At 44.7% G+C, this 14,368-nt stretch overlaps 3 protein-coding genes across 3 annotated transcripts; 1 reads left to right on the top strand and 2 right to left on the bottom strand.

Annotated features, from left to right (window-relative positions):
* Window positions 1-2,996: 2,996 nt before the first annotated feature.
* N7478_008256 (putative C2H2 transcription factor (Con7)) lies at window positions 2,997-4,800 on the top strand (the record flags this gene model as incomplete). Its single annotated transcript, XM_056924470.1, has 4 exons — window positions 2,997-3,033; window positions 3,135-3,700; window positions 3,970-4,150; window positions 4,454-4,800. The coding sequence occupies 4 exons, from the start codon at window positions 2,997-2,999 to the stop codon at window positions 4,798-4,800; spliced, it is 1,131 nt and encodes a 376-aa protein (XP_056777196.1).
* Window positions 4,801-7,515: 2,715 nt separating this feature from the next.
* N7478_008255 (uncharacterized protein) lies at window positions 7,516-8,022 on the bottom strand (the record flags this gene model as incomplete). Its single annotated transcript, XM_056924469.1, has 1 exon — window positions 7,516-8,022. One exon carries the CDS (start codon window positions 8,020-8,022, stop codon window positions 7,516-7,518), a length of 507 nt encoding a protein of 168 aa, XP_056777195.1.
* Window positions 8,023-13,472: 5,450 nt separating this feature from the next.
* Window positions 13,473-13,794, bottom strand: N7478_008254 (tat pathway signal sequence; the record flags this gene model as incomplete). Its single annotated transcript, XM_056924468.1, has 2 exons — window positions 13,473-13,634; window positions 13,687-13,794. 2 exons carry the CDS (start codon window positions 13,792-13,794, stop codon window positions 13,473-13,475), a joined length of 270 nt encoding a protein of 89 aa, XP_056777194.1.
* Between the last annotated feature and the right edge of the window lie 574 nt (window positions 13,795-14,368).

Raw genomic sequence — 14,368 nt, 5'->3', positions numbered from 1 at the left:
GTCGACCCATGCACGAAAAAGGGGCATTTTGCGACATTTCTTGTCATCGTATCGTACCTTTTCCGAGGTCCACCTCTTCTCTTCTGGGGAGTATGTATTGTTAGTTTTGGTGCAGGGTTGTTAAATCCATAATCTATAATTCAATCTCATGAATAATAATATTGGAGGCTAGTCCTAATGTTGGAGGTGTCAGGGAGATATAGCCTCCGATCACCGGACGGTGGAGAATTGAGTGTTGTTCGCTGGTTTTTTTTGGTCTTTTTTTTTTCTCTAGGGGATCCACATACGCGTTCCTGAGATTGTATGGAGTGTGACATCGGATTACGTGAGAGCCGATTTGATTTTGATTTGTATCTGTGAGTAAGAATGGAAATGGAAATGGAAAACCCGAAGTTGGAAGACGAGAAATGATACAATACTCAGCTGTCGGGTTTTGGAATAAAAGAACTTGAACCTTGGGAAAGAGTTTAGGCAAAGGGGATAAAGTGAGATGTTATACGCAGCTACTGGTGATCGTCGACAGGGGATACGGAGTACTTCTTATATGTATATCATATTAACGGTTTTGCTTCTCGAGTCCAAAGCCTTATATATCATTATGAGTAGGGTGAAGCTAAAAGCACGCTACTTTCCGGGGATATCAGAAGCCTCCAAGGGCTGTAGGTTGAAGCTGGTTGAAAGCTGTGAAAAGTACCGTAATTTAGTGTACGGTACTGTCACGCCCGGCTTCAACCGCCTCTCGGCTTTTTTCATACTTTGGCGCTAAACCCAAAACAGCCTCGTCTCCACCCTTCCACACCGTCCACGCTAGCCATTCCACTAGCCCTGGTCTTCCCGAGTACCATCGCTTCACCTCCAATCGTGCAATCTGTGTTCTGTGTTGTGCACAGTAGACAGTGGACAGTGGACAATTGTTCAATCTGCTTTCCCCAAACCTACACTAGCCCCAAGATAGGTCTAGTTCTGAACAGGCCCTAGTCTGCTTTTGGCTCGGTTCCACCCTGGCCCCCGTTGAGAAGCTCAGGTTCCTCGGGCACGCCATTCCTAACACCGGTTTGGTTTGGCCCCCTCTTTTCTTCTTTTTTTTTTTTTTTTTTTTTTTTTTTTTGACTCTTCTTTTCTCTGGGTCAGGTGAAAGAAGTCCACTGGACGGAGTAAAAATTACCGTCTAGTTCTGCCTTGCCCTGGTCTGCCCTGTCTGACAGGCTTTGCACGATCTTGGTTGGTACCCACGGACAGGAGACGCTAGGTTCACCGTCGTGAGACGCGCCCGAGTTGCGGGTAGACTAGTCTGGTGGGAGGCTAACCCTTATCACCACTTCAAGGCCGAGATCAATTTTGATATGATATTGAGCAGCCTTTTGATTTTATTAAATTGTACTTAATTGTACCCCTAGGGTATCTACTTTTCTTGAGAAGGGCGATGTAATGAATTTCGTCACATTGACGTCTTGGAAGGATCCGCTTTGAAAGAGAGAAAGGGAAGAAATAAAATAAATCTAAAATACTAAAAAATGACATAAATTCAATAATAATGGGAAGAAATAAAACAAATATAAAATATAAATATAATTCCTATCACACGGACATAAAATGGAACACTTAGCCGGGACTTGGGACGTGTGAGGGGAAAAGGGGGCCAACCCAGATCAGTATGTTCGGAGTATTGGAGGGAAGGGGAAAGGTCCGACTCATTACAGATTACTCATTTAATTCATTTTGATTTTGGTTATTATGATCGCTTGGATTACTGAGTGATTCCCCGATATTTATTATCAATGTGTAATTAGCGATATGCAAATCTAAGGGGTAAAGCGTAATCTCCAGTTCTGTGGTTTGGCTACGTTGCATTTGATGTGATGATTATTTTTTCTATTTTATTTCTATTGTATTTCTATTTCTAATTTACAATTTACGTGGATCGTGGATTGTCGTGGCCAAAGAATCAGTAGGAATGTGTCCAGGATGATAAACCTCAACGACCTATTGTAGGTATACAGATACCCAGGTGTAAATCTTCATTTAATATGTATGTAATATCATATTGTCATATTAATCCCTAATCATGAATTCCCATTAATATTATATTTATATTTATCCCATTTCCATCTGTTAATCCATTTCCTGGCTCCAAAATTACACTCCACCCGGCTCCACCGCATCCTCGGATCCCACGAGGACGTTCTGCGCTGCCGAATCGTCGTCCGCGGCCTTTTAGGTGCTTTGCCAGCCCCTCAAACCTCTTTCTTGTTCATTCTTCTTTTTTTTGTGAATTGGAGAATCTTTTACAACAATTCGACCAGAAGTGCTCCTAACCCCTAAAAAAGTCTACTACCAAGCCTATCTTAGTACGGTATTTCTCCGTACCTCGTGCTTACCGCCACCCTGCAAGGCATCTTCGTCCTAAAAAGCGAACTAAGATTTAAGCATCGGGGTATCGCTTGAACGCGCTTTGACAAGAACGCGTCGATCCGCCCTTTCTCTTTTTTCTCTTTTTTTTTACTGCTCTTTTGATTTCTTTTTATTTCTTTTTGATTTCTTTTCTTTTTGGTGCTTATTTTTTTTTTTTTAATCTCCACCATCGATCTGCATTTCACTGCTCGCCTCCCCCGGACTCAAAGTAAGTCATCTTGGTTCTTTTTTCTCTCTCTCTTTCCAACGTGGTGTTCCTTTAGTACATTGTTAGTCCCTTGCTGTTTGGCCTGGGTTGTACCCGTTGTTTCCCCATCTTAGTCAATTTCTCCGTCTCTTCTTTTTTTCTTCTTACCCTTGTACCTCACCAACCCTTCAACACCCCCCCTTCTCCATTCCCGCCCTCCTGGAAACCTCAACCTCCTCTCCCGCTAACCGCGCGCCCATTACTTGCGATTAGGCGTAGGGTGAAATTTGGTCTCCCAATTCCAACCCTGAATCTCTCTCCAACGCGCACCCCTCCCCTTTTCAATTAAAAAAAAAACGCCCCGAGTCCAATTCCTTGCGGACGCGCCGATCTTTTTATGGACACCCGGCCTGCCTCCGAGTACGCACAGTCAGGTTCGCACCTTCCAGCATCTTCACAGCTCCGGCTTTAACTACCGTGTGCGATCAACACACGAACTCTTTTTCTGAAACTTTCTCCCCCTCTCTCGCTGCAGACCAAACTGCTGCTGCCAGTACTCACTACGCTCATACCCCGCAACCCGAGGTCCGCCCAACTCAGTACACGCCCCAACCTGAGGTGCGACCCGCCAATATTTCGTCCTCCAACACGCCTCAGCCCGAGTACGGTCTGAATCCTCCACCGGCTCGTTCCCCAGCTTATCATCAGGACTACCTGCCTCGACCGCAACCGTACGCCCCGAATTCTCAACCCGGTGGTGCTCCCAGTATGGCTCAAGCATCCAGTCCGTCTCACCCCATTTCTACAACCCCGCGCAGTCCGGAAAAAAAGTCTGACGCGGCCCTTCCTATAGATCCCTCGCTCCCGGCCAACAGCCCGACCTACCCTCCTCCTTATTCTCCCTACCAGCCCCAGGGACACGAGATGCAGTACCAGGGTCACCCGCCCCCTCCACACCAGCTTTACGCGAGACCAGATTGGCCTCATAGCTATGGACAACATCACCAAGGATTGCCCGGCCCCTACTCCTCTCCCTCTACTACGGTTGGTTCCGCCTCTCCTATTACTCCTACTGCTACGACCGTTGCTCCACGTGGTAAGGTATGTTTTTGATGGTTCCTGGTTCTAAAGGCTTCTTTTACCGTTGTCTTGGACGCGCCTCTGGGCTTTCGACCGGTGTCTTTTCCGGTGTCCGGTCGCCCTCCCAGGGATCGTCAAAAACAGCACCTTTCCCATTTCCCCATCTGTTGATTTTTGTTGTCGCATGCGACATGAAATACCGATGTTGTGATTTTGAAAATTTTAGGATTTTTTTTGGCATTTTTACGACTCTGGTCCAGATCACTGATCACAATTCTTCACTATCTCAGGTCTACTCTTTCGTCCCTATTCCCGGTGCTCAACAGCACAAGCGTCCTCGTCGTCGGTACGAAGAAATCGAGCGCATGTACAAGTGTGGCTGGCAAGGATGTGAGAAGGCTTATGGTACCCTGAACCATTTGAACGCACACGTGACGATGCAATCGCACGGTGCGAAGCGCACGCCTGAAGGTGAGTTTCAATTGAGTCGTTTTGCATCATTCGCGCGTTTTGTTTCCATCTTGAGTTGGTTGTCGCAAATCGCTGGATTGGGTTAGCGCCGGCTGGTTCGCGCTAGTGAGTTACACTAGATCTCGCGGGGCCGCAGTAGCGTGGTCGACGGCGTGGAGGTTTAACTTGCCCTTGTTATCCCTTCCCGCCCCGCCAGATTCTTGTTTTTTGTAGCCGCTCATCATTGTCCCCTGCCCTTTTACATGCCATCACTTTACATTCCTCACTCATTTGCGCATTACTGACTTAACTTCCTACTACTAGAATTCAAGGAAATTCGCAAAGAATGGAAGGCTCGCAAGAAGGAAGAAGAGACACAGCGCAAGGCTGCTGAGGAACGTGAGCGCGCTGCCGCTCAAGCTTCACAGGCTAGCCAGGTCGACGCCCCTGGTGGTCCCTCTGATCCCCAGGGTGGACAACCTGGTGCTTACGGTGGTGGTGTTCGCCCTCAGCTTCCTCCTATCGGCTACCAGCCGGCGGATAGTCAAGTTCCCAGCCAGTACGGCCCTGGCGGCGGCATGGTTTACCAGAGCAATGGACAAATGGGATACCCTCCCAACTACCCGCACTCGCCTTACCAGAGCGGTCCCGTTTATCAGCAACGTGAGTAAAACCAAAAATCAAAAGGATCATTCAACAGCCAGTCGCCATCTCTGCTAGGATCGACTCTTTACCCCCCCCTCCCTCCACACTTGGACCTTTTGACCCCTTCGATCTACAATCGAAACGACCTCCCAGGAATCGGTCGGCTGATGAACTTCGCTACGGCTATCCAGAGACTCCCAACTACCCACAATAATCATCTAATCGGCTCTCTCATCAACGTTGTGGAACGGACTGCATCTACGCTTTTCCCTTTTTATCTGCCTTCACTGTTAACCATGCTCTGTCTATTTTCCTTTTTCTTTTTGATCACGATATCCCATTGCCTGTGACTCATGTCGTCTCGGATTCGGTTACCTCCCTGCTAAGTTTTTTTCCTCGATGATACCAACCTCTGCGGCCATAATCAACCCAACCCAGTCAAAGTATAAACGACTTTTGACTGTCCTCCCCTTTTTATCCCTGCAATTATCCTCCCTCTTACTCTCGCATCCAGCTTGATGGGAATGCAATACTTTCTCTATTATCGAGAAATGAAACGACCAGAAACGGCCTCATCTTCTCTTCTTCTGGCTGCTTATTGCGATGCGGGATTGCCTCACGGAACGGTTAGGTGGCAGAATTTTATTTGCATCAATGTCTTTCCTTACTTATGCCCATGCCTAGTTTTTCTAAACTTTTTTATACGTGGTGAAAACAGTTTTTTCCCACAAAACGGTTCCTATTTTTCATGGGGGTTTTTTCTTTTTCTTTTCCTATCTGTTCTCAACTGGTTGCCTTGTCTGTCTTATGGAACTTTTTGCTTTGCAGGTATGCTTTTGTTTACCTTGCCTTTACTCTCTTATCTCTCCTCTACTCTACTATAACGTACATTTCTGTTGCACCGGGTATATTGGCCTGGCATTACCTTGTGCATTTTTGATCTGATTGAGTCTGACCTGGTTTCATGCCGTTTCTCTTCTCTTCTGTTCTGCCCTTCCTTTTCAATCCGGATGGATTGTATTGTAATTTGTCTTATTTGCTTTACTTATTGCTTCATTCGGGTTGAACTCGGGTCGTCTTCCGTACATATTTCGATGTGCTAATAGTCAGAATAACAGACTTTGCAAGCTTTGATTACGATTGTAGATAGAATAAGATCTTCAATTTACCGGATGCAAGTTTAGTAAATTCATTAAGAGTAATCAGCAAAATGGCACCAGCAACGAAATAAAATCAAAATCTCCGTATTAACTCGACTAGAAACAGTGGCAAGAACGGTGCAGTCTACAATACAAACATCTGCCCACTCCCCACCAACTTGGTTAAACCCTACTTTAAACCCTACATCATAGCCAGGCAAGCTAGTCAGCCACATCCGAACCAAACTAACAAAGCAAACCCAATCGAAATAAAATAAGGTTAAACAAGCGTCTGATCTAGTCCAGTCTAGTCATGTCAAACTAAGAACATGAAATAAGAAACAGAATTTTCAAATCCACTAGTGTCATATTTCCACAATCCCCACAGGGCTGTACTTACTAGCTGGGCTGGATTGTATGGTTCGGTCCGGTTCAATTCCTTGGCTTGATTAGCTTGATTAGCGGGAGTCTAACTCTGTCAGAAATGGCGCTTACGGCGATCTTACTAGGCTTGTTTTGCCATGCCTTGCTTTGCGCTAAGTGCTGCACGGTGCATACGCATGAACTATCTATACGAATGAACGGACGGGGATGCGTCTGCTGCAGGTACAGATTATGAGGATACATTAGTGGGAATTTTGATGACGTATGCTGCAGGGAAGGTGCTATAGATCTGTCATGTAGGTTGTGCTGCGGGTATGTGCATCATGTACTCCAAGTGTACTAGTTTAGTTTATTCTATTCTATTCTATTCTGTAGAATGTGGCTTTGTTCTGTTCCAGTTCTTATTCTTGTTCTTGTTCTACTTCTCATTATGGTTAATTTAGGCTATGAATTGATGTATGATTTTATTACGATAAGGCTCTCCAGGGCTACTGCACCACTTACCGCACAAAGTACTGTGTGACTGTGATTGTGACGACTGCGTGGCTGAGTTAGTGTCGGTTCCCTGCATGGACTAGTTTGAACTCGATTAGGGTTAGTTTGTGCGGGTGGTTGCCACGTGGGACCCTGCCGATCATTGTCACGGGGTGATACTTGTACAGTACCGGCTTTAGTGTTAACCTTGAACTGTTAGCGTTGGTTAGTGTGGAGAGGTGTAGCTTTTGATCTTCTTCCAAGGTTAATATGGCAATGAGCATTTCATCTGGGTGGAATTTTGTGTTAAGTTGAAAGATGATATGCATTGATAATTTTGAGATTCGAGTTCCTAAATCCTGCACAGCCATGATCATATATTCAACTTCTCAAATCGCGAATGTCCTCCTTTAAGTCATGTCCCTCCCTTGTAAATCGCCGTTCCATTTGGTTAGAAATTCGTCGTTCGTTTTGCGATCTGTCGAGCTCATGGCGGAGAGCTTTCTTGCACATCATGGATTTTAAAGACGACCCTCAGGATGAGAGATACCTCTAACGAGTCTCATAAATTCATCCGCAAAGTTAATCCATCTCCAGCATTGTCCCAGACTTTCTGCAAGTCTTCAGCGCATAGATTGGACATCAGCCAAACCCTCACTCGGCGCGACCAAATGTCCAAGATGATACCATCCGCGTTATTCTCACGGGGGCGCATTTGAAATCAGCAAACTCTAGATCTATCGCCTAGGCCTTCAGCACTTTTCCAACCATAAACCCCACAGAATGGTTGAAGGCACTCTGAAGGCCCGTCTCGTCGCCAATGAGGTGTGATTTGGCCTCAGGGCTCTCTAAACGACGGATGCACTTGATTACTTTTTGGCTCCACTTCTCTTTAAACCTAGGTTTCCACGAAACGAAGAAAATTAGACCAACGGTGCAGCTGACCCACGAATTTGAAATAGTGAAGCGCACTGGACTTCGTCCCCTTGGGGGTGGCCGTTCAGGGGAGAATGTAGGCCGGCGTCTCCTTGGGAGCGACTGCGTGGAAGATATAACCGTTGCTGTAAGAGAAATTGTTTCCACAGAGATAGTTGTGGCCTCGGACGAAATTATTGCTCGGCGCCTTGAAATTGACTCAGTAAGGGAGAGCGTTTCCTGGTGCTCTACCCAGTCACCTTGAGTAGACGAAATCGTGGCCCGGCGCTGCGTTGCAGTTGACCGGACAGGAGAAGATGTGTTGCGGCGAGACATAGTAGTTGAATCTCGTGAATGAGGTAGAAAATGAAATTTGCTTTCAGAAACGAAGGTGGAAAGTGAGATTTCGAAGTCCACAAGATGACGGAAGGTGGAAGAGTTTAAGATGCTTGGAAGTGAGAATAAATAGGTGCCGTCCCCAGGCACCACTGGCAGGTGACCATATAAAATATTCTGGCATTCAATGTTATTTGCTCGATTTGCAATCAATCCAATAGTGATTCTTTCGAAAGACACTCTTACGCTCGCGAATAAATATAGCATAATTGATGTATATTAACTTATATATAGGACTTCTGTCAGAGAATCTTAGCAAGATGATTATATACTAACCCGTTGTAGCATTCGAATGATTAATAGCAAAGTCGGAGAGGAGAAGGGAGGACAGTGAGGCAGGCGACATGAAGATATACATGCAGCCATATGGAATCACGGGACTTCCTTATCATCAAGGGCGTTAGGCGCAGTCCGTGACGATACTAGTACTGCTCAGAATGTATGTTAACAGCGATATGATCAAACCAGATGTATTGCTATCAGTCACTCAAATCTCCAACTTTACCACTCTGACCCTGCTGCCTATTCAATCTCTTGATACTACTAAGAGGACTTCCTTCCTCCAACTTCCTAACAAATACAATCATTCTAACCAGTGAGCGTCGACCCTCCTCATTTATTCAATCCTTCCTGGGCCTGATGATATCAAGTGTACTTCGATGTTAAATCAGACTACGTTGGCAAGTGAAGGTTGTAGGCGAAGAAAAGTATTATGTACGACGAATATTCGACGGGGAACGAGTCAGTTCGTAATCAGATACTCCAAAGAGTATGAATATTGACGAACCAACTGAATTTGTGGAGAGTCAGCAATATAGCTCACCTAGTCCAGGCAAGAAGGCTTATACTCTTCAGGCAGGTCAATGGATCCACTAGTCCAGGCGAACAACCTCAATCGGTATCTTCGCATGGGACAAGGCTTGACCGAAACCTCAGGAACATACATCAGGCTTCAGATTTAGTGTTTTGATACGAGTGGCTAACACGTGACAATATAGCACTGAGCACCGTAGCCGCAACCCAAGAAGTATCTTCTTCATGATTTTGTGTGTATCACTTTCTTCATGTACTATAGAGGAAGGGGGATATATTGCTGATCAATCTCAGGCTCATATAGCGTCAAATGTTCTCCCACATCATGCAACGGGTGCTGTGGTCCAGTGGTCAAGACCTGACATTGTGGTATTCTTACTAATCTGTCATAACCCCGGTTCGATTCCGGGCAGCGCCAAGATCTTTTTTTTTTTCTCACTTCGCATTCACCTGTTTGTGGGCCGACGATTTTTTATGCCACACAACCCGGCGAGTTGCCATACACACATTACCTGGAACCAAATTTGGGAAACCTGCTGTAGTGTAATATAAGTCGGGAGCTATCAATGGCCATGTCGGACGGCCAAACTTCAAGGCCAGCGGCATCGCCATACTAAAGGCCTTTGCTTACAAGCAGGTTATTTTTTATTTTATTTTCTGTGGTCCTTCGGACCCGTGTTAAAACTTCATACTAGTACGCCCCCGGTGGTAGGATCCTGAAGAAGTTTGATATCCACGGTAACTTTCCAAAAAAAAAAATTGCAGTTCTAGTAATTCTTGAAAGCGAAGCCTTTTGCAACGCACCCAATGCTAATCTCCTACGGGCTCTGGGAAATTCCGGCATGATGGCTTCAAAACATTCAAGTTGATCGAGGCTGATTTTATACCTATATCTCAGCCTTGGAAATACGGTAGAAGCTTGGAGTGTAATCGGGTTATAGTTGTATAAAGTAGTACTCTCATGTTGCGACGTATAACATCAGCTCAAGTTATATTATACAGTATTCGGAATGTGCCACCTGCTAGGAGTAGTGAGTTGTCCGTTCAAGTTGAAGTCACGGATGTAGACATATTTTCCAGTTGGGATGGAGTGGACATGGTACCAAAGTTGGGAATGGTGGGCCTGAGGATTTCTGGGTACTAGAGGTACTCTAGGTAGTAGTAGTGTACATAGTACCTACCTACTCTCACCTGGGCATCATCCTTGGAAGTGATAAATGTTTAATTGTTTAGCTAAGACCACAGTATGGATATAAGCCCTAATTTAACGTTGTTTAATCCGCTTCAACATGCATCTATACTACCGCCAGAAATCCAAATCCATGGACTTGGCCGGTTCAAGTTGTGGACTTCACACGTTCAATTGACAGCATAAGATACAGTCGTAAGGAGAACTTTCACAATTAAAGATCTTGAAAGCCAAAAATTCGTAACTTCCAACATACTGATATGCCAAGAAATAATGTATATGCAGAGTGGCTTCTTGTACTCTTTGGCCCAGTCATGGATGTTGAGGGTCGTTATCTCTGATCGGAGTGTAGATTTACGAAGCGTTATTTTTCGTCCCAATACATCAAGCGGGTGCTGTGGTCCAGTGGTCAAGACCTGACATTGTGGTATTCTTACTAATCTGTCATAACCCCGGTTCGATTCCGGGCAGCGCCATTTCATTTTTGTTGCACCAACTTTTTAGTTGGCATTATAAAATTTTCTTTCTGGATTTTTTACTTTCAGTTTCTGTTATAAAATTAAATCATTGAAACGAAGGGGTGCTTTTCATATAATAATAGTTAGCTTTGAAAAACAAAGCAAGGAAGTAAGTTGCGGACCGTCACCTCAAGGCGCCCTGTATACCATACCGGCTTCAGCTCACGCCTTACATCTCCTATTTCTTGTCATATTCTTGCATTGACCACTATCTTGCCCCCCTATTCAGCTAGAATTTTCTTCCAGAAAACAATTAAGATCGTTCAAAACTTTCCCGGCCCGCCTCTTCCATCCGCGGTGGAGTGTGACAACAGTCAGACTACATAAGGGGAGGCGTCAGCCAGTGTCTCAGATTATCGCCGTCATGTATCCCGTTCAGCCTTACCCGCTACAAACCAATGCAAGCCTTGAAACGAGGCAGATTGGGCGAATGTAAAAGATTCAAAGGAGAAAAAGAAAATCTAGAACAGCTCTCCCAAAGAAAGTATCGTGAGAATGCACTTGCTCAGCGAGATACGCGATACTCACAGATTAACAAGCCATTAGGTCAACCAATGAAAGCCCGCTTCGAGAGAATTAACAATCGATTATCATGAGAGATCAAAATTATATAGTACAGATGATTGCAGTCAGGCGAGGGATTGTAGAAGTCTTGACGTTCAACTGGGAAATTAAATAGCTGATCATGACCATATTTCACTAGATGTACAAGAAGGGCCGAGCATCAGCACCGGTGACTGTCAGCATGAGTCTGAAACAGGTACTTATAGAGCAGCTCTATTGATTTAGAATATTAGATACTGATTCTTCTATGCAAAGTAACACTGAGCGGGTTAAGCCTTACCGAACTTGAAATTCCACACGACCAGCCATTCAGCCTAGACGATGTCGGCAGTGTGGGCTTCACCTTCCAAACCCCCAGCGATATTTGGGACTCCGAAATCATTCCACGGATCCCGCAACAAAATACGAGCCCTGACAATCTCTTCGGTTCAGCATCAACACAGGAGTTAAATGAAACCACAAGTAGCGAGTCGAATACCGGGATCGGCAGGACGAGCTCTAATCAAACTATACCAACAATCCCAACCTCCCCTATATCAGTAGCTGCGATATCTCTCTGTGAAAGGGTCGAGCATATTATCGAATCGAATGTGCCAAAGAAGTCGGCTTTAACAACGTTGACTCCTTGGCCGCAGCATACTATAACGAAAGCTTCAGTGATTTGTCCTCTGTTGCTTATGACACGGAACAGCGACTCAGTCGGAATAGACGACTTCCTAGAGTGGTTTCGGATATATTTCAAGCAGCCTGTGGTTGGAGTGAGTGGGAAAGAAGAGGCTTGCAGGAAGAAATATTGAAACAGACGGAGTCCATGCTCTTACTTTTTATTTCGCTAAGGCAATGAGGTATATCTGTATGATGAAAATGGTCGCTTGAATCACGTTTGATCTTGGAGCTAGGCGAATGGTGTTCCTTGCGATGATTCAGGGGATTTCTCCAATTCTACCTGTAGTATTCCCCGTATGAGAGACACACAATGCATCGCATAAAACATCATATTCCCCTGGCGAGGGTATATGTCTCATTGTAATTGGCCCAAATGAAACCTTTTCGCTTTGCAGTTATCGCCGCCTCAAATTATTCATCATTTTCGGGTGACATGTCTTTGAATGTCGATATTTCTTTGAACATCTTTACCCTGGACTGGCCCGCTTCTGATCGACTTGAACCTTCATAACAGATATGAAGCGGCGCCCTAGAATAAGCCTGGAGCAGAAACGCTACGAAGACAAATCCCAATAGCGCTATACTGACTGAACGCCATAGTGATATTTGCTGCGCAGAGAAGCCCATACTTGAGATAGGTGGATAGTTCAAATCTAACTTGCAAGTCAACTTGATGAGGATCGAGGCATCTGCCAATCACCGAGATGCGTTAATCGCAGAGACTAGCACAAGATCCAAGCATGTTTCACGATTATTATGAGAATCTGGCTCGGAAATTCCAACAACGATCTAGAGCTTGGTTACAACTTTAGGCGCCCAGCCCAGGTCGAGGTTATTAAAGAACATACCTTTACATTGGCCATTTATCTATGTTCATTTTCATTTTTTCATAGTTGAAATGCCATTTATCTCGATGTTTAATCGCGGAGGGTTCATAAATTTAACCTAGCCGTGAACCCCAGGTAACGGGCTTAGAATAGAGACCAGATAATATGTAGTACTCTCGGTGCTCATAGTAGCGGGAGCAACGTAGTGCAGCCACCCCTACCTTGGAGAATAACATGCGGGGTTGATTGTAATAACTCATTTACCCCATGACATGAACCTAGATCGATATTAATGTTCGCCATTAAGTTGCAGACACGTAATAAAACTTACCAAGGTTGAATTATCTCCCTCGGTGTTGTCGCAACACCATCTGGGCAATAGAATCCTTAATTGAGGTAGTAATTACTGTTTAGATGAGACGAACTTGCTCCCAGCTTCCAATTTTCTCTTGTCTACCATCTCTTATCGAATATGATAAGGCGCCGCACAATCCTTTTAGTTCTAAGTTCAGTTTGTTGTTAAAAATCACATCGCATCTTCAAGGTACCATCCCTGCTGTATCTGAACGATCAAGGACTGTTCCAAGGTCTGCTTCAACACAAATTAAATCCTTCAACGTTATAAGTAACCATAGCATATTAGCTTAGTATAAAATAAATACATCTAGCCAGGTTGTCTTTAATATAGCCATTCGGATCAAACTTAAGAATTGGGTGGTGCTTGCGGCCCCAATTTTTAACCTTGTCGAAGTCCCAACAGCTATGAACATTGTTCGCATACGCGACGGCCCGTTGACTTCTTGAATCAAACGTCTAAGGAATAACACTGACATCTGAAGCGCAAGTCAAGGCCTGTCCAACAATTTCGAGACAATGACTGATATGGCCCCATCCCGAATTGCCGTCTTCTTCGAATTCCTCTGGTCCGTAAATATCCTTGTAGTATTCCACAAACAAATCTTGATGAAGTCGATTCTATGACAAAGGTTATTATTTGTACAATACTTATCGAGGTACTGGCACTTACCAAGCAGTGAAGCTGGTGGGATACAGCCAATTCACCAATGTAGTAACCTGGATCACCAGGGTAAGGGTATGTCTTGTTGAGTAACCGACCAGCCTCATCTCTGTTCATTCGAAAAGTACCCCATACTTTGATGGAAAATCACTGTTAGCATTTATGTAATGGACTAGCAACTGTGTATGACACATCAAAGGATCTCCTCACTGTCATTTAGGTCAATCCACGCTTGGTCAACTTCCTGTGAAGGCTTTTTCTGATATATGCTAATATCATGATAGAATCCCGTTATGAAAGCGACTGGGTTATAGTTGGCTTCGTCTTGGGCTGGGGCTATTCAGGAGTTAGAAATCAACGCCAATATAGGGAGGAATCGCAATTACAGTATGCCGTTTGCTTGTGCAAAGGCCCACTTTCTGTTTTATAGATCATAACTTAGAGTATCGCTAATGCAATAACCACGTTGAGAAGACAGGAAGCTCCTAATAGTGCTTTCAAGACTGGTTTTTGAGATGTTCATGTATCGATGGGCTCGATTGTGTTACTTGGTGGGAAGGAGTGAAGCTGTCAAGTCAATCGACTCTTCGTCGATCCCTGCATCGTCAAGTTTTCCGTAGCGAACATTTGAGCTTGATATTGTCATTTTTCAGTATATTGTTCCAATACAGGTAACTTCACGTCTTGAGAG

The sequence above is a fragment of the Penicillium angulare genome, assembly GCF_028827245.1.
Source record: "Penicillium angulare strain IBT 27051 chromosome Unknown utg000005l_segment0_segment0, whole genome shotgun sequence".
In the NCBI taxonomy this organism is placed as follows: Eukaryota; Fungi; Ascomycota; class Eurotiomycetes; order Eurotiales; family Aspergillaceae; genus Penicillium; species Penicillium angulare.
This window is presented reverse-complemented; position numbering and strand designations above follow the sequence as displayed.